Source organism: Gouania willdenowi, chromosome 9, assembly GCF_900634775.1.
Source record: "Gouania willdenowi chromosome 9, fGouWil2.1, whole genome shotgun sequence".
NCBI classification, from domain to species: domain Eukaryota; kingdom Metazoa; phylum Chordata; class Actinopteri; order Blenniiformes; family Gobiesocidae; genus Gouania; species Gouania willdenowi.
Window position 1 is genome coordinate 4,457,965 of NC_041052.1, and position 18,096 is coordinate 4,476,060.

General features: G+C 37.6%; 1 protein-coding gene across 5 annotated transcripts in view; it reads left to right on the forward strand.

The window, feature by feature from the left end:
* Positions 1–18,096, forward strand: part of dmxl1 (Dmx like 1) — a 70,001-nt gene that overhangs the window by 2,363 nt on the left and 49,542 nt on the right. For 3 of the 5 annotated variants that reach the window (XM_028458035.1, XM_028458040.1, XM_028458037.1), the window contains 16 exons: positions 275–483; positions 1,510–1,635; positions 5,330–5,407; positions 5,559–5,637; positions 5,713–5,851; positions 6,082–6,148; positions 6,694–6,878; positions 8,115–8,319; positions 10,623–10,806; positions 11,722–11,898; positions 11,986–12,242; positions 13,681–14,401; positions 15,649–15,770; positions 16,996–17,085; positions 17,467–17,569; positions 17,796–17,915. In XM_028458035.1, the coding sequence (XP_028313836.1) occupies positions 397–483; positions 1,510–1,635; positions 5,330–5,407; positions 5,559–5,637; positions 5,713–5,851; positions 6,082–6,148; positions 6,694–6,878; positions 8,115–8,319; positions 10,623–10,806; positions 11,722–11,898; positions 11,986–12,242; positions 13,681–14,401; positions 15,649–15,770; positions 16,996–17,085; positions 17,467–17,569; positions 17,796–17,915 (2,740 nt within the window). In that variant the 5' untranslated portion in view covers positions 275–396. The remainder of the gene's footprint in view (positions 1–274; positions 484–1,509; positions 1,636–5,329; positions 5,408–5,558; positions 5,638–5,712; positions 5,852–6,081; positions 6,149–6,693; positions 6,879–8,114; positions 8,320–10,622; positions 10,807–11,721; positions 11,899–11,985; positions 12,243–13,680; positions 14,402–15,648; positions 15,771–16,995; positions 17,086–17,466; positions 17,570–17,795; positions 17,916–18,096) is intronic. The other 2 variants (XM_028458039.1, XM_028458038.1) reach the window with 1 other exon arrangement.

Consider the following 18,096-nt stretch of genomic DNA (forward strand, 5'->3'; position numbering starts at 1 on the left):
ACTTTGTCCTTAATCAACCTTCTTGCTCTTTTAAATGTGAAATAGCTCCTGATTACAATGCAAACTGCTGGTGAAATGCATTTTATAAAACTACACTAGTCAGCTTTTCTATTCACTTGTTCTTGAAATAAGATAGTTTCCTCTCACTATCTTATAACACATCAGCCACATCTGGGTAAGACACTATAGAAAGCTTCTGCTCTGTGGTTTTGTTGGTGATAAAACAGTTTTCCAGGAGTCGAATCATCTCAGTAACGTGTCTTTCTGCCTCCAGCAGGCCGAGGGCAACCCCGATGAGAGAGATCAGGTCTCAGACAGCGATGGACGTACCTTCCTGGTGGTTTCCCATGAATCTGACGTTGGAAAGAGGGCGTGTGTGATTGGAGGAGAAATATCATGAATCTCCATCAGGTCCTCACGGGGGCCGTTAACCCCGGGGACAACTGTTTTTCTGTGGGGAGCGTCAACAATGTGCCATTCACTGTAAGATATGTCAAACACTCCCAGGAATGCTGGGGAGATTCAATGACCTGTTGTAAAGCTCATCACATTTATTACATATTGTTGTGAATACATGTTATATTATGAGCTATAAATGGAATGTCATATATAATCAAACTAATTGATTACAGTTCAGAAGACTTTGTAATTTCAGTGCACTCCTATTGACTAGTGATGCACCAAAATTCCAGCCAAGATTTTTGTCCAAAAAGCAGAAAAGGCAATTTTGGGTAAACAAAAATTTCCGGTGGCAGTAAATGGGCCGAAAATGCATTCTTTGGAAAAATTGTGTTTTGTTTTATTTTGTATTGTATAGATAAATAATAAATACATATTTACATATTTTTAATTGGTTTATTCTTTGAAGCATTAACATTAATTTATACAATTGCAAAGCTTTGATTTCAGTGAGGTTAGTCCACATTTATATATATTTTATTTTATTTTACAATGCAGTTCAACATAGATGCAAAAGTTTGCAGCTGATGTGGTGCACATAGAGTTTATAGCTAATGCTAGTTCACAACTCCTGTCCCTGGTCGGGCCTTTCTAGTCAGAACAATAAAACTTACCCACCCACAATACAAAGATTATAAAATTATTCACATACCCTTAAATGTAATGATACTAATAATTTACATAATTTATTTCGGTTTCTTGCCTTGGTTTTCTCATTTTCAGTTTTTGGTTTCGGCCAAGAATTTTCTTTTCGGTACATCCCTACTAATGACCTTGTTCCCATACTATATAGCAAGCTAATCAATAAGAGAACCTTTAGAGTTAATTGTCCTTTTGGGGACAAAGGAAGGACACAGTCAGTTACAGCTCATGTGAGAATGAGGAGCTATGGGTGCATAAATAGAGCGTAGCATTCCTCTTAGCCGCGCTAACTCCACAGCTATCACTTAGACAGTGTCATGTCTGATGCATGAACATTTAATTCAACTTTTCACCTTTCATCCTGATTAATTTATTCATGAATTCTTCATTTATTCTCTCTGCCAACAGGCTTATGCATCAGGTTGTGACGTGGTGATTTTGGGCAGTGACTTTGAGCGACTGCAGATCATACCTGGAGCCAAACATGGAAACATCCAGGTTGGATGTGTTGACTGCTCTCTGCAGGGTGGACAGGTAAGAGCCAACAATGAATGATGGGTCATTTTGTAGAAGGAACTCAATTTGGTTTAATCAAGTATAGATTTGTTTTGCATAACCACTATCAAGCCAAATTAATAGGTTTGGATTAATGAAATCGTCCCTATTTTCTGATGAAATAATCCCATCTTAAATACTATAATTTCCAGGCTGTAAAGCGCACTGTTTTATTGGCCGCATTACAATAATTTAGCAATATTCTAAGAAACATCCACACAAATGCCGCAGCCTAACATAGACCGCTCTCTATTGGCTGATGAGGGTGCCCTTAAGAAAATCGGCCAATCAGTACTAGGGATGCACCGAATATTCGGTGACCAAATATATTCGGCCGAATATTGTAAAAAAAGCCACATTTGGACTTCGGTTTAGTGAGTTAAAAGCAAGGCTGAATAGTAGAATATGACTTAATCAAACAACGTGTAGTGATTTTGGGTCAGAAAAGTGTGTGCCCGTAAACATCCTTATTGTTTCCTCCTCAGTTCACAAGCAATGTCGGGTCTGGTGTAGCATTATCACGGAGTGCCAACAGCTGATGTGTGTATTTTGTCTAATAATGAAAAACTTTGTTGTGCTTTTTTTGAAAAGCAAAGGCTACTGGAATATCTAAAAAAATGTCAGAATATTCAATAAACATTTACTTTCTTTGAGAAACATGTCTAAAAAATTATTCTAGCCTATTAATGCACTATTAAAAAAAAAATAGTGAAAAACTTAACTGTATTTGGTATTTGGCCAAGTGTTTATATTTTATTTGGCTTTGGCCACAAATTTTCATTTTGGTGCATCCCTAATCAGAACGGGCAGGTAGGTGGGCTATCGTACTCAAGTTAGGTTTCACGGAAATGTCAGTGTTTCAACTGAAAAGTTTCCTTTACTACGTGAAGTCTCCTCCTCACTGCCCCATGTCTACATATCAGCCCATTTACAACTTTTTATGGTCACTTTTTACTGGAACCAGTCAATTACAAACTGGCTGACTTTTACTGCAGCGGTCTCTCTCTCTCTCTCTCTCTCTCTCCTCTCTCTCTCTCTCTCCTCTCTCTCTCTCTCTCTCTCTCTCTTCGTGTCGTTGCTATGACGAGGCAGTGTGCATAATGTGATCAGAATGATTCAGTGCAAGCAAGAACAATTTCATGTTAATAACTTCATCGCTTCACCTGGTCTAATGTGATGGAGCTCAATTTTGTGGAGGCATGAAGCTTATAAAACCGGAAAAAATCCACAATTTAGCCGGGTCATTGTTTGAGCCGCAGGCTTCAAAGCGTGAGAAAAAAGTAGCTGCTTATAGTCCAGAAACTACTGCACCTGAACAAATTTGACAGTTCACATCTTTGTTATTTGTAATCATTATTCCTGTAACATCTGGAATGAATGAACGAAATAAGCAAAAAAAGAGGGGAAAAAATCCCTGTCATACTCTACTCGTCTCATGTGATGTTTAATTTAATTTTTACGCGCCACAACTCATCACATGCTTCCAGCATGGTGGAACGTTTTTGACTTGCTACTCAGTTGCCCTCTGCACGTCGGGATGTTTACATTTCTGCTCAAATTAGACTGACATTGTGTTTGCATTAGCTACAAATGTTGTTTTAATGACGACTTGCTACATTAAAGTCCTAGACACTACATTTCTATAGGGTTTTGCACTCACTGACCATTTTTAGGAGACATGTTAATTCATTTCTAGCACATTTTGCTTTCATAGGTGTTTGTGATTTTATTTAGTGAAGGAAACATATTGGTCTATGTTGAAGTAATTGCATCAAATAAGTCGCTGCCAATTCTTTGACTGCACAACAATCTACAAAGTGCAGCTTTATTCACATTTTGTTCAGTAAACCAGTTTTAGATCATCAAAGTATTTTGATACATCATGAAGTGATAGATCTGATCATAATAATATCTCGTGTCAGCTGTGGAGAAAGTGAGCAATCATTTTAGGGCCCCAAAATGTTCAATGGAAGTTGAGAGAAGTGATACCTGGGGGTGTATCTGTAACCAGTTTGCTTTCAGGCTATTTGGTGAAACAAGTGTTTATTTGAGTTTTTCACTTTGAACCAGTCTGGCCGTTTTTCAGCAGTTCACTGAATGTTTTCACTGTGTAAACTCTGATAGCTCAGTTTATGCTTATGATATATTAATCATATCTTCATGCTGTAATATGATGTGTTATGGCCATGTTATTGTTTCTGTATTAAGGAATATCTAAATATGTCATCACTATGGGCTCTATTCTCTTATGTGCGTAAGTCCAAAAATCCGCACAGCGGTGCTGTTTTTGACTGTGCGCTATTCTCCCCCTGTACTTAAGTCAGTTGCTGCGCGGCTACATCCCAGTTACGCACTGTGGGTGGAGCAGCCCTGAAATGTGGGCGTTCCCATTCAAATCTGGCTTCACGCGCATTCTCCGGTGTGCATAAGTCCTTTCATATCTCCAGTGCATCTAACTCGGTCACGCTTTACAGCGATGATGATGATGATCGAGGAGAGAGATATGGATATTCAAGAATTGTTCCTTTTTTGTCAATAAAAAGCACTGTTGGCATTTACCTGAGATAATATTTGACTCATTAAAGTTTCTGTGAGCTTAACTCATTTATTCATTCATTCATTCATTCACATCAGTCTCAGTTGTTACCTCCTGAGTCACTGCTTGTGTTCCCAGCTGAAAACTTCAACCTGATCAATATAAACTTTATTAATTCCCCGGAGGCTGAAATTTCCATGTCACTGCAGCAATACAGGAAATAAACAGAAAAGGGCAAGTTATGTTTTATGTACTAAAATTGAGATAAAAGATAATTACACTATTAACAATTGTTCTTCACTGTGTGTCAAGCTGCCATGTTTATCACTTGTGCATGTGGCAATTATCAGATACATTCTCGCCCACGCTGTTGAGCTTTGGGTGCCCCCGATGCTGTGATTTTGATCCCTTTCGCTGTTGTTTTTTTTTAATTGGTACTGTCGTAATAATTGTTTCACACTTGGACACAAAAGGGACTTCCAGGCGTGCATGGGTTGTTTTCACTCTTTTTAATCTGCGTAACTGAGAAACAGTTCCGTTGGGCTTGGGCTGGGTCAGGTCTTCTTTTTTTGGTCTGACTAAAGCTCTACTGTGAGCAATGCATCCTTCACTTTGTTTTTTGTTTAGATTTTAATTAAAGCACACTGTTTATATTGGATGGTGATTATGGGTTACCATCAACTAAATAAAACTGTAGAAAAATATAAAATTGGGTTGGTGTCCAAAACAGTCCCAATATTACTGCAGTTCCCACATAATACCTCATTTAAATTTGAAAAGCGCATTTTCGAAGCAGTCTGTTGAATACAATGTTATTTCTTGTCTATAAGAATAACTCCCTAACTCTAGTCATCATGACCCTTCACCAATTCAACAAATAACTTTAAAGTAAGGAACAAAGATAAGAAAAAAAACTCCACAAAATTACTTATTTGGCCTCAAAATGCAGGAAATAGTGTTTCAATTACAAAATTTTACAGGGGGAATGCCATACAACCTTTCTATGCTGTGAACAATTCCTGGTGAGAACCCTGGGGTTTATGTGAACATGAATATAGTTCCTAAAGTAATCTGTGTGCTACCTATTTGTTGAAGATAAGTTTGTGAATTAATCTTTTTTAAATGTTCTGTTGTCAGATTGCAGCTTCCTATGGAAGCATCGTGTGTGTCTTTGAGCCTGTTCATCATCCAGACCAAAAAGATACGTCTTTGACTGTGAGTCGCCCAAGGTTTCCCCTTTTTTTTTTTTAGTCATTGTCTGATTCAGTGAACGTCATCAAGGCTGTTTTTATCAGGGGCTTCTTAATATTTGTTTAAATAAAAATGTTCAGTTCATTGAGTTCATAGTTTGTTTTGTTGTCTACAGAAATTAACGTGCCAGTGGCAGAAGACGGGTCAGTTTGTTTTACCGTCAATGGTCCGAAACCTTGCCTGGCATCCCACAGGTACGTTCACACAAAGCTGAAAACTAATGTAAAACATACTACCCAGAGTGTGAAACCGTGTGCGTGTGTGTACAGGTGGCACTCTCCTAACAGGCTCCACTTGCCTCCAGCTGTGGTCCAACCTTGAGGGTGTAAAAAAGGAGGCAGAAAGCAGAAGAAATCCTAAAGAAATCACTGACCAATCTTCAGCCTGGAGGTGTATTTGGCAGAGCAAGTAAGAACAGTATAAAGCTCAGGTTGTGTTTTTTACATGTGATTTCCTGAACAACAATAACAAAAATGTCATGGATGGTATTGAAATTTTGACAAATGAATTTGTAACACTAATGAGATTGTGTTGGTGGGTTTAAGCATTTTCCAATGTGGCATGAACTCATTTTAGATAAAAATCCATGTCTTATTTCCTTTTTTTTTTTTTTTTTTTTTTTTTTTTTTTTTTAAAAGAACTGCCTCTCCAGTAAGTCTGATGAAGTTTTCACCTGATGGAGAATTCTTTGCCACTTCTGGGTTGGTAAGTCACCTTGTTTTATTTTAGTTTTTTCACCAAGAGTTAAATCAGTTTGAATTTTAGGAAAAGCCAGTGTATGTGTGTTTTTGTTTATTTTCAATTGTATATTCACATTGATATTAGAAATTCAATTTAGTACCAGTAATTAATTTAACGGTAACTTGGAATTTGTGGAGTCGATCTCTATTGTCATATTTCTGTCATTATCACCATTTTAAAAACTTAAATATATATTCTCCTAAAATAAACATCAGTAATGTATTTATTGTGTGAAATTGTACACCCCGAACAGCCAAGTCTCTTAAAGCTTTGAATTGTGATATAAGATTGAATCTGGGATTCAATCTCTTCACTGTCTTCATTTAATTTGATTGTTTCTCCAGAATGAGTGTAAATTTGCATTCAGTTACTCAATTGAAAGCCAACTCTACAGTATTCATATTTTTATCCAACTGTCTGAGATTGAGGCATTCAAAACTCAAACTTTTGAACAGTAACTGTATCAGAATGTGTTTTGCATCAGTTTAAAGTGATTATCTGTGTTTCAGGATGACTGTCTGGTTAAAGTTTGGTACAGCACTATCAAGTGGAAGTCGGGTGTTTCCAGACTTTTCACTTCCTCCAAAACTACGGACACGGTTCAGGGAGAGCTCACCTATTCTTTTATCTACCTGGCACATCCCCGATCTGTCACTGGGTTCTCATGGAGGAAAACCAGCAAGTACATTTCACGGTGAGTGCACTGATGCTTCCATCTTCATCATTTTGAAATACATGACTTCTTGTGTTCATACCCACATTTCTTCAGTCCATGTTCCTGCATACCTGCATACAGGAACGCATTAGGGGCCAAAAGAATGGGAACATTTGCAGTTACTTGCACTTGCACATATTACTCCTATTTTAAAATCTTTGCACTGGTTGCCTGTTAGTTTTTGCATTGATTTTTAAATAATTTTATTTGTTTATAAAGAACTACACGGCCTCACCCCACAACACCTATCAGAGGTGGTTTTAGGTTATGAACCCAGACAGACTCTCTGATCTTCTGCTACTACTCTTAGCGATTCCAAAAAGGAAAATTATACATAAACCTTATGCTCCAAGATGGTGGAACAGCCTGCTGTAGGATCTGAGATTTTAAACACTGAAAACCTATTTATTCAGTCTGGCTTTTATTTATTGCTTATAATTATATTCTTTGAATTATGTGATATGTTAAATCTTTTATTATTGTTGTTTTTAATTTTTACTGATTTATGCCAATTTAAATTTTTTATCTTTTCTGTTTTGTTTTTATCTCTATTATTCATCTATTTAATTATTTTATCAAATTACTTCTGTATGATATAGTTTTTAAAATATTTTTATTATTTTACCTTTTGTCAATCACTTCAGTAAAGTCCTGTAAAGCACTTTGGACTACAGTTATATTTGCATGTTAGGTGCTATATAAGTAAAGTTTGATTGATTGATTATTAATTTATTTTATTATATGAGATTTCAAGATGTTGCCTCAAACTGCAATTTTCTGACTCATCAAAAAAAAATTTTTTAAATATTCCTCAAATTATTACACAGTATTTCCCTTAATTTAATAGAAATTGGTCACAAAATCTAGGAAATTTAAAGTGAAGTCACTTTTTGTTTGGATATGGTCGTTTTCTCACATTTTCTATTTTATGTATATATAGAAGTGCAAGCTAGGGGACAATAATGTTAAAATTACTTGTTCCCGAATAAAACTTGCGGCCCACTTGAGATCAAACTGTTCTGTATTTGGCCCCTGAACTAAAATGAGTTTGATCTATGCACTAGTTCAAAGCTGTCATTTTTAAAAGATTGTTCATGAGCACCGACAGGACTGGAAACACAAAGTTTCAGCGGAGTCTGTTCTGATAATGTGAATCCAATTCCTGCTGTGATCCATTAACTCCGTTCTCTTCTTTTCTTCTCCACCTGTGAACAGAGGGGCCGTGTGTAACGTTCTGCTCACCTGCTGTAAGGACAGCGTGTGTCGACTTTGGGCTGAGACGCTGTTACCTGGTGACAATCTCTTATCTGGTCACCATAGCAACTACACCAGTGGACAGCACGCTGAATCCATCAGAAGCGCTGGTCTCACAAAGAAACACACCTGGGATGCAAAGATCCCGGGGCAAACGACACAAGACGTAAGAGATGCATTGTTGTTTTTCTGTAACTCAGGAGGATTAGGGAAATCAAGTTCATCCAATAGAACACAATTATTTTATTATGATAAATTAGGGGTGCACCAATTTTTTTAAAAGCCTGACCTGCCGATACCGATTTTGGCCGATCCTGATTTTTTTTTTTTAACTGACAGCATACACCTTGAATGTTCCAATCTTATTTTATTGTAAAACATTGAACAACACCTGTGAAACAATACAAACATGTTGTTTTAACTGCACATGATGTAGTTATCTCACATATAAATTAAAAGTTTTGAACATTGCTGTCCAAAATACTAAATTATATCAGTTCCTTTAGCTTTTCATTTTACACATTTTAAAAACTAAATAAACGTGTCCAACAGGGTTTGGGGTAGGTGATAAAATATTAATCTACAGGATAAAGTAACAAAACATCTTAAAGCACAAATAAAGTGTCCTGTGTTTTAAGGTTCCTTGTAGTGCAAAAATAAAAAAATGTGAATTGTGGATATTTAAATGTAAAATATAAATCTAAAAAATAAGTTGCAACAGTGCACAGGATAAAAGATGCTAAAAGTAAAACATTCTACACATAATAAAGTGTAGCATGTGTAACATTTTCATTAGTGAACGGGTAATGACAGAATGAACATGACACAGGTTAGTTGTTCTCACACTCATTACAGTCACTTGTTTATAAGTGGAAGGTTTTTATTGATATCCAATGCTGTGAACTCCATCATTTTCCTCGTAGTAGCTTTGCTCTTTTCACTGCTAAGCGCTCTCAGCGGACTCCTGGCTCTTTTCTGCGTTAGCTTTAGCTTGATTGCTAGTTTCAAATGCTGCATACTCAGCAGTGTGATGGTTTCTTAAATGGTGAATTAGGTAGCGTTTTGTTTGCAGCTCCACCAGGACTTATTTCAGGGTTACAGGAATTACAAATTGTGATCCTTTGCATTCTTTTTTGTGTAATACTGCCGACATGCTAAGCTAACCGTGCTCCGGGTGACTGTTGTTGTTGTTATCCTGTGTAGTACAGGCATGTGCACGCACGCACATGCACACATGACCTGGTGGGCAGGCCTGTCAGTCATCTCACAGCAGAAGTGTCTGACGTTATGACCCACTTTAAGACCATTGAGGAGGTAGAAAAGATCAGTCTTAAAGATCGGTTTCATATGCAAGGATTGGCCCATCTCCCAAAATAAGGGAAATCGGTGCATCCTTAAATGAAATGGTCTTAAAATCCATCATTTGTTTCCATCCATCACTCTAAACCTGCCCTGGTTCAGTGAGCAGTCAGCATCTGGACAGTGTTCACACTTTTCTGGGTCAGAGCATAGAGGGCAAACCTTCCCTAGGCTCCTACATCTAGTACTGCACTGAGATTGTGGTGCACACGGTTACAGGTGTGGTAGAAAAGCCCAATGGATTTACCTACAGCAGCGTTTCTCAAATGGGGGTACACAATGGCACTACAGGGAGTACTTTAGAGAAAAAGTGGAAAGTGAACAAATGAAAGCATTAAAAACAAACAGAAAATACAAGGGGCAACCTTGGTCCAACACCAGATGGGAGATGACCAGAAATGATAAAACCTAAAATGTGTATTATCACTCATTCATTTCATCATTATGCGCTATAGTTGTTTTTCATTGTATTCTGAGCGAAATGTCATAGTTGAACAAAGGAGGTACTTGGATTCAGAAATAGAGAAAGGGAACTTGAGTCAGAAAAATTTGAGAACCACTGACCTACAGTAGTAGATTAATATGGGATTCACTTCTGGATTTCTGCCATTTGTCCATAAATGTATCAAATTGGGATATTTATCACTGTTTATTGCTTTTTAACCTGAATACAAAACATGTTGAAAAACATACTTTAGATCAGTGGTCCCCAAACTGGGGGCTGACGTGACATCATGACAGGGGGGGTTGCGAGGGGAGGATGGGGTGCTAGAATGGCTTTGCTGAACCTTAAACACTTGAAATAGAAAATTTGTTTTTCATTGCATTTTATTAATGAAGAGCTTTATCACTCTTCTAAAATACTGTGATTGCACATTTTATAATGAGATCTAAAGAAGAGGCCACACTTTTTACAACCATTTTTTAAAATTTTTGTTTTGATATTTGCAATGGTAATATCTTATTCATAGGTATATATCACTGAAGATTTTTTAGCTGTAGCAGAGTAGCTTGGCTGATGTGAAGCTTTATATTGGGCCACAACTGTTTTGAAAATAAATGATTGTTTCAAAGTGAATGATGATAATTATGAATTTATTTTTCCAAAAGAACTATCAGGACCCGGAGTTCTCCTCGTATCCAGATCTGCTTCAACTGCCTTTGAGTGGGAGCCTTTCGGACCCTCAGAGCCAGCATTGCAACCACAGGAAGAACTGTAACAGAAGCAGCGCTATCCCACATGCTAACGCACTCTGCCACTTCCACATCGCAGCCAGCATCAACCCAGCAACAGGTCACTTTACAACTAGCCTGACTTATCTTGTATAGAGCAAGGGTTCTCAATCCTAGGGTCTGGACCCCATTTGGGGTTGCCAGATGCCTTCAAGAAACTAAGAATATTTTTTGAACAAATTGAGCCCATTTTTGCTTATTTTTATCCTTTTTCTGCAACTGCACAAAACTTGCCATATTTTAACCTATTTTCATCACTTTTTTCTTGCCATATCTTTTTTCTTTTTAATGCTTTTTTTGCTACATTACTCCCATTTCTGCTAATTCTCCATTAAATTTCAAAGCCTTTTCTGCACGTATTTTCTATTTTCAAGACATTGTCAGCACCTCTAAATCATGTTCACCACTTTTCCACCTAATGTTACATATGTTGACCCATTATTTTCACTTTTACTTCTTTTTGCCATATTTCATGCTTATTTTTGCCTATTTAACTACATTGACAATTTATCATGCCAACTATTTGCTAGTTTGACCAGTTTTTCAACCTATTTTATTTCTGATTAAAACATTTTAAAACATCTTTAAGATGACTATATACTATGTTGCAAATAACAATAAACTTCCCGCTGGAAGTTTTTTCTTAACCCAAAACAGCATTTATTTAGTCGATTGCCTGAGGTTGTTGAAACAAAGTCCAGTGAGCTTGTGTGAGTTACTCAGTCTCTAAGCATTTTGTTTTTTGTGCTGCAGCCTCATCTGACCTGAATGAAGACAAAGTCTTACGCTTGTTTAAGACTCGAGGCTCAGCAGTGTTGTAGGATTATAGGAGTTTTTGTATTTATGTGTGTCAAAATTACCTTTAGGTAATGTGCCAGCAGTGTATTTTCATTTCCTTTTTTTGTTTGTGACTGTTTGACTGTGACTTATTACACATAATTTCAATTATAGCTGCATTTTGACACTTTTCCCACAGATATTCCGTTGCTGCCCTCCATCTCCTCTCTGAACACTGTAGATGATGAAGAACCCGCAGGTCCATTCATCGTCCACTGGCTCAATAACAAAGAGCTTCATTTCACTTTAGCCATGGAAGTCTTCCTGCAGCAGCTGCGAAGCAGCGTGGAGCAGCACACACAGTGTTCCAGCGAAGGTGTGAACGAACTGCTTAAAGGAAAGCACACATTTGTGACTTTTTCCAACAGGACTCGCATTAAAGGCAAAATGTTTGTGTGCAAAGGTTTGCTCTCTTCTCTAGAGCCTGAAGATGAGAGCAACTTTGAAGATGATAATGGCAGTAAAGCGAGTAACCCCAAGGGGCCAGAAGCACGGGAGCTTCCCCTGGCAGCGGTGGAACATCAGGTGGACGTGCTGTTAGAGGAGTGGAACAAAGGAGCGGACATGCTCTTCAGTATTCATCCCATAGACGGATCTTTGTTGGTGTGGCATGTGGACTGGTTGGATGAATACCAGCCCGGCATGTTCCGACAGGCTCAGGTACAGCACAAGTTTACATCTCTGAGGTTATTAATGTTTTTGTTCTTCCTTTATTTACTTGGAACAATGAGACGATTGTTGGTTTAAGAATGCCTCAAAACTAACAGATGGTATGAATGTGTTAAGCACAGTTAGCAGTTAGGATGTAATGTGTTTTTGGTAGATAGTATTGGGATTTTTCATCTGTACCCTCTAAAGCCTAGGTTCCCAAAGTGGGGTACGTAAATTGTCATAGGTGGTACATGAAAACAATAATTAAAATTGGAAACTACAATTGAAAAAGATCTTCTTCCTGCACTCGGCGAAGGCAGTCGCATTTTCTCTGCTCCCTCTCTCCCAACCTTATCTGCCCTTGCTACTGCTTTTTTGTCTTGTCTTGTACATGTACGCTGAGTAGGTTTTGTCTTAATTGTATTTGGCAATTGAAAATTGTCAAGGCTGTGCAGTCAACCTTTTTTGGAGCCTCAAGGTCGCGCCAAGTGTGAAAAACCAAATTTCAAAAATTTAAATTTTCCATATCTCTACAAATATTTGTTTACATTTATGAAAAGTTGTCCGACCTACCTGTAAAAAGATTGGTAGGTCAATGTTAATGATGTCCCAAAAAAAAAACTTTTCTATAACTTGGCCACTTGAGATACAGGGCTCAGACTGGTACCATTGAACGACATTTACTTTCAATGCCTGACCTTGACCTTCACTTATATTTAAGATCAAGGTCAGTCTACTGTTCCTCCAGATACAGCTTGTAATTTTTGCCAACTATAAGGCTAAAGACTTTAATGCCCTTTAACACAACATACTTGTGTGATACAAATTTGATAAACATGAAAACAAAATAGAGAACAAGACTTTTCGTGGAGAACGATTTAAGACTTGTAGAGAGTTGTATTTCACAGTTTCAGAGTGATGAAAAACTGACAGAAAATGCCAGTGGGCTTGTTAAATCAATCCAGTAATACTTCTACAAGATATTTTCTTGTGTGCTTACAGATTATTGTTCCTTTTTATTATATAATACAGTTGGATCATTTCACAAAACGTCTCCTTAAGAAGTTTACATAGATTTTTTTCATTCAGATTACGTATGATTAATTTTGACAGAAATGATGGTCTAATTTCTTTTACTAAGTTGATTCGTAAAAAAATACTGTATTATTAATTCTTGCATTTTTATCTGCTGTAATGTGATGAACTGGAGACATAACAAAGTGTTTAGTCAGGAGAGACTGTGAGAAAAATGTTAAATTTCTCTTACATTTGGATAAATTAACACAATAAATTCATTTGTGAAAGTAGTTACATGTTTAATACAGAAAACGGGAATCAAAATTGTATTAATTTATTTTTGCATCGTTTTTTGTCATTTTTATCCCTGTGATTGAGCTTGTTATCTGGCGCCAGTTTACATTGCTCTAATATTTGTTTTATTCCTCAGGTATCATTTGTGTCTCGAATCCCCGTAGCATTCCCAACAGGTGACGCCATCTCCTTGAGCCACAGTGTGGTCATGTACGCCTGTAACAAGAACGTGGAGCTGGCAATCCAACATGGCCGACAGCGTCCTCCTGGGAGCGCGTTGCCCCAAACCAAATCTGCCCTCATCAGTTATGGAGGACAGGGAAAGGCAGTGCCTGGCAGCAGCCTCCGTCTCAGCATCTTCACCCCCAACGTGCTGATGATCTCCAAACATGCCGATGGCTCTCTGAACCAGTGGGCCGTCAGCTTCGCGGAAGACTCTGCTTTTTCCACTGTGCTCAGTGTCTCACACAAGTCCCGCTACTGTGGTCACCGCTTCCACCTCAACGACCTGGCCTGTCACTCACAGCTCCCTCTGCTCCTCACCACCTCTCACCACAACGCCCTGAGGACGCCGGAGGCGGACAACATCCTGGCCCCCCCAGAGGCCTGCTCTTCTTCTGGCCCCTTTCATTCCACCTCCCTAACGTGCGGGTCACGACCCAGCCGTGTTTCTCTGGGCATGGTTTCCCAGGATCCCAACGCAATCTACTCCGAGCTGATTTTATGGAGAGTGGACCCTGTCGGCCCGCTGTCTCTGTCTGGTGGCGTGTCCGAGTTGGCTCGAATAAATTCTCTCCATGCATCAGCGTTCGCCAACATAGCCTGGCTGCCTACCCTCATTCCCAGCAGCTGCTTAGGTGAGGAAATAGGTTTATTTGTACAATCTTCAGTACCTTTCTTTTTTTGATTTAACAATCCGTAGTCCTGTTTGGAATGGAAGAATCTAAAAGGAATCTAATGCCATTTGCTTGTGTTCACTTAAGATATGCAATGTTTGGTTCTGTAAAATTTAAAATGTTAAGGTTTTTTTAAATTCAGACAACTTTTTTCAGAAAAATGACTTTGATCTCCTGACTTCTTTTGACTGTCAACTGCCAGTCTTCCTCAGAAGCGTCAGGACATTGAAGTCAATTTCCTGAAAAAAGTTGTCTGAATAACTAAAACCATAACATATTAATTTAAAAAAGAAGACAAAATGAATCTGCTAGAATTTATACTGGAAATTTCAGTTTTGTCTTGGACTGAATATTTGACTGAGTTTTCCTCAACTGAATTTGGTGAAAACATTTACTTATTTTCATGTAATAACTACATTATCATCCTACTACATGAAGAGATCTAAAAAGCTTGTGATTTCCCATACATAGATTTCTTTAGATTAGTGTTTTTCACCTTTGTGGTCACCAGGAAATATAATGGGGTCATGGGGTCGCCTGAAATGTCTAGTAATGATAAAAATTAAAAAATGTAGTTTCATTTTTTTAATTTTTTCTAATTTATTTATTTATTTTTATTATTTTCGGACAGTTTTAAAAACATACATAATATCACAGAAATAGATATACAGTGCAGGAAGAAGCTGAAGGCTCAGAGCTTGGATAATTACTTGTTTTTTCAAACTAAAATACCACATACAATCTCCAACAACTGTTTTTTATACTTTCCCTTGCTCAAATATAAATCTAATTTAAACAAATAGCAGTATAAAAATAAGCGCTTTGTTCACTAACCTTTGTTGCTCTGTATTTGTAACACAGTATAACAAACATGATCAAAAAACTAAACCAGGGGGCGGTGTGTAGCTCAGTGGGTTGAGCGCCCGCCCCATGTACGGAGGCTGTAGTTCCTCACCTGCAGCGGGTCCAGGTTCGATTCCCGGCCTGGGACCCTTTCCTGCGTGTCATTCCCTGCTCTCTCTCACCCCCTTCCTGTCAAGCAACTGTCATATAAAGGCCACTAGAGCCAAAAAAATCCTTTAAAAAAAAAAAAAAAAAAAAAAAAAAAAAAAAAAAAAAAAAAAAAAAAAAAACTAAACCAGTTTTTATTTTTTAACAAAACAAACAAAACTAATCAATAACATGTCATTTTTCCCCCTCATCATCAGGTGCGTACTGTAACTCTCCAAGCGCCTGCTTTGTGGCCAGTGATGGTCAGTCACTCCGACTCTATCAAGCTGTGATTGAAGCCAAAAAACTCCTGAGTGAGCTCTCCAATCCTGAAATATCAGTAAGTCCTCAAATGTTATTTTCACACATGCTTCCTCTCGCATTAACATGAAAAAATTATTGTTTAAATGAAAAAAGCAAGCTTTTTTAAAAATTTAATTAACTGGTTTGCACTGGTTATGTAGAAAGTAATCGGGTATAGTTAAAGCTGTCAGTGATAATCCCTATCACTTCTTTTAACACAGATAAAGACACAATGTAGGCCTCATAGATCAATAAATCAAAGGTATTTCTTTTGCAAAATGGGAGAATTTACTCACAAACGTTTGTTGACAAATGGTCATGTGACTTGAACTTTGGGAAAGTTTAGCGCATTGCATTGTGGGATCGGAAATCCTGTAGAAGAATACAAAGACGGCAGAGCACTATCCTTTTTCAGAGAAATGTTTTTTTTTATCAGACAGGAAAGACACTGATTCCCTCAACGTCATTTTTGTTTTGGTTTGTTTATGGTGTACCCCGTTATGACATATGACATCCCTCTGTGAGACATTCAATTTCGGACGTGTTCGGGTGTTTCTGTGGAAAAGCCACAAAACCAACATTGGTGAAAACAGCTGGAGTTTTAGGTTCTCACTGACATCAGTAGTGGATGAGAACAACTTTTGGATAAAATACAGGTACAGTTTAAAAAATGTTAGGGAGTGTTGCCAGCGGCTTTAAGTGCTGTTCTTTTAACTATTTTGTAGTTGTAGCAAACATTAATAAAATCCAACTTATAAAAGTTGTTTATGACTTTATTGCCAATGAACAAGATCAAAGGACAGTCTTTGACATGGTGAACTTTACAAGTATCCTAACAAACAATGATTTAAAAAGGTTTCCCTTTTTATCTGTATGTTGTTTTTGGTCTTCAAATTTTGGCTGTGTGTTTTATGTAATATCCAAAAGAACAGTTTAACCACCTTATTTAGAGTGCGTTGAAATGTCTATCATCCTGTCTGTGCTTATATTAACCAACATTCACTAACAGGATCATTTAAAGAACATCGTCCTGCTCTGTCAAAATGTTTGAGATCATTAAAGTGAAAAATAAAACAAACATGTTTGAGATAATTTCATCATTCAAACATATAAAGAAGAGTTTTCAAAAGAACTGGTTAAAATCTGACCGTGCTACATACCATGTCGAGTAAAAACATTTGAAGGTCTTCCTAAAGCATTTGCGCAGTGACAGCAATGTAAATTGACACATCTAAACATTAATGCATTTTTATTCCATTTAGAAATATGTCGGGGAGGTGTTTAACATCATCAGTCAGCAATCCACAGCCAAGCCAGGCTGCATCATAGAGCTGGATGCCATTACCGACTTTGTAAGTACTTGAAAGTCAAGAAGCAACATTATCCTATAAATGTCCTCAGTTATATATTATATTACAGTATTACAGCCTTTTCAGTCTTAACATCACTCTGAGAATGTGCCGTGAAATCAGTGCAGACTTTAGCACTGGATCTTTATAAGCCTTTATATCATTTACTAAAGCTTCCATGGATCAAAAATATTTTTCCACTTTATCCCAGAAGTGCTCTGTTGGCTTTAAGATGTATTGGCATTCTCAAAACGTAACACTTTCACGCTGGTTGTAAGGCTGTCACTGGTTATATAGGTCTGGTAACACAGATTGCTATTGTTGTTGTTGTTGAGGGTGTTCGCCTAACTCGGCCAAATATAACCTGCAGTTATTTTCCCACAGCTGGGGAAGGAGACTCAGCTGCTGCACGTTTTTGAGGAGGATCTGATTCTTGGCAGTGAGAGAAAAGAGAGCATGCAGGAAAATCCTCATTCTCCTCATGATGGTAGCAGCAGTTTTTCCAACACTTGACAGTTATCGTACATTTTAGTGTCACAACCAGAAATGGTTGAGAAACCTTATCTTTAAAGAGTTTATCCTACATTAACAGGCGTATTAGGTCAAACACATTTTAAGTATTGAGAAACAATCACATTTTATGTTCAAAACAGTTTTTTTCCTGCTAATGCGAATGTGTTCCATTGGTATCCTGTGTCTGGTTTTTGTTGCAGGTTTCAGTGAAGCAGCTTTCTCGGCCCGTTTTTTTCTGGTGGTGGTAGAATTAACCCCCACAGGTCGCTCACGCCTTCATATGTGGCATCTTCACCTGGCTGCTCGACCTGTGTCCATGGGTGAGTATCTTTGTTCAGTAGAGATCAGGCAACTTTCAGTTACCACGTTTGCATTTTAAGTGTTGAATTAATATAATCATTGCATTTTTTAGTTATTATCAAGCAAAAGTTCAGGTGTTGTGTTACCTAGAAGTAATTTGTCTTTTTTTTTTGGAAATATAAAGTTAACAAAAATCTTAAC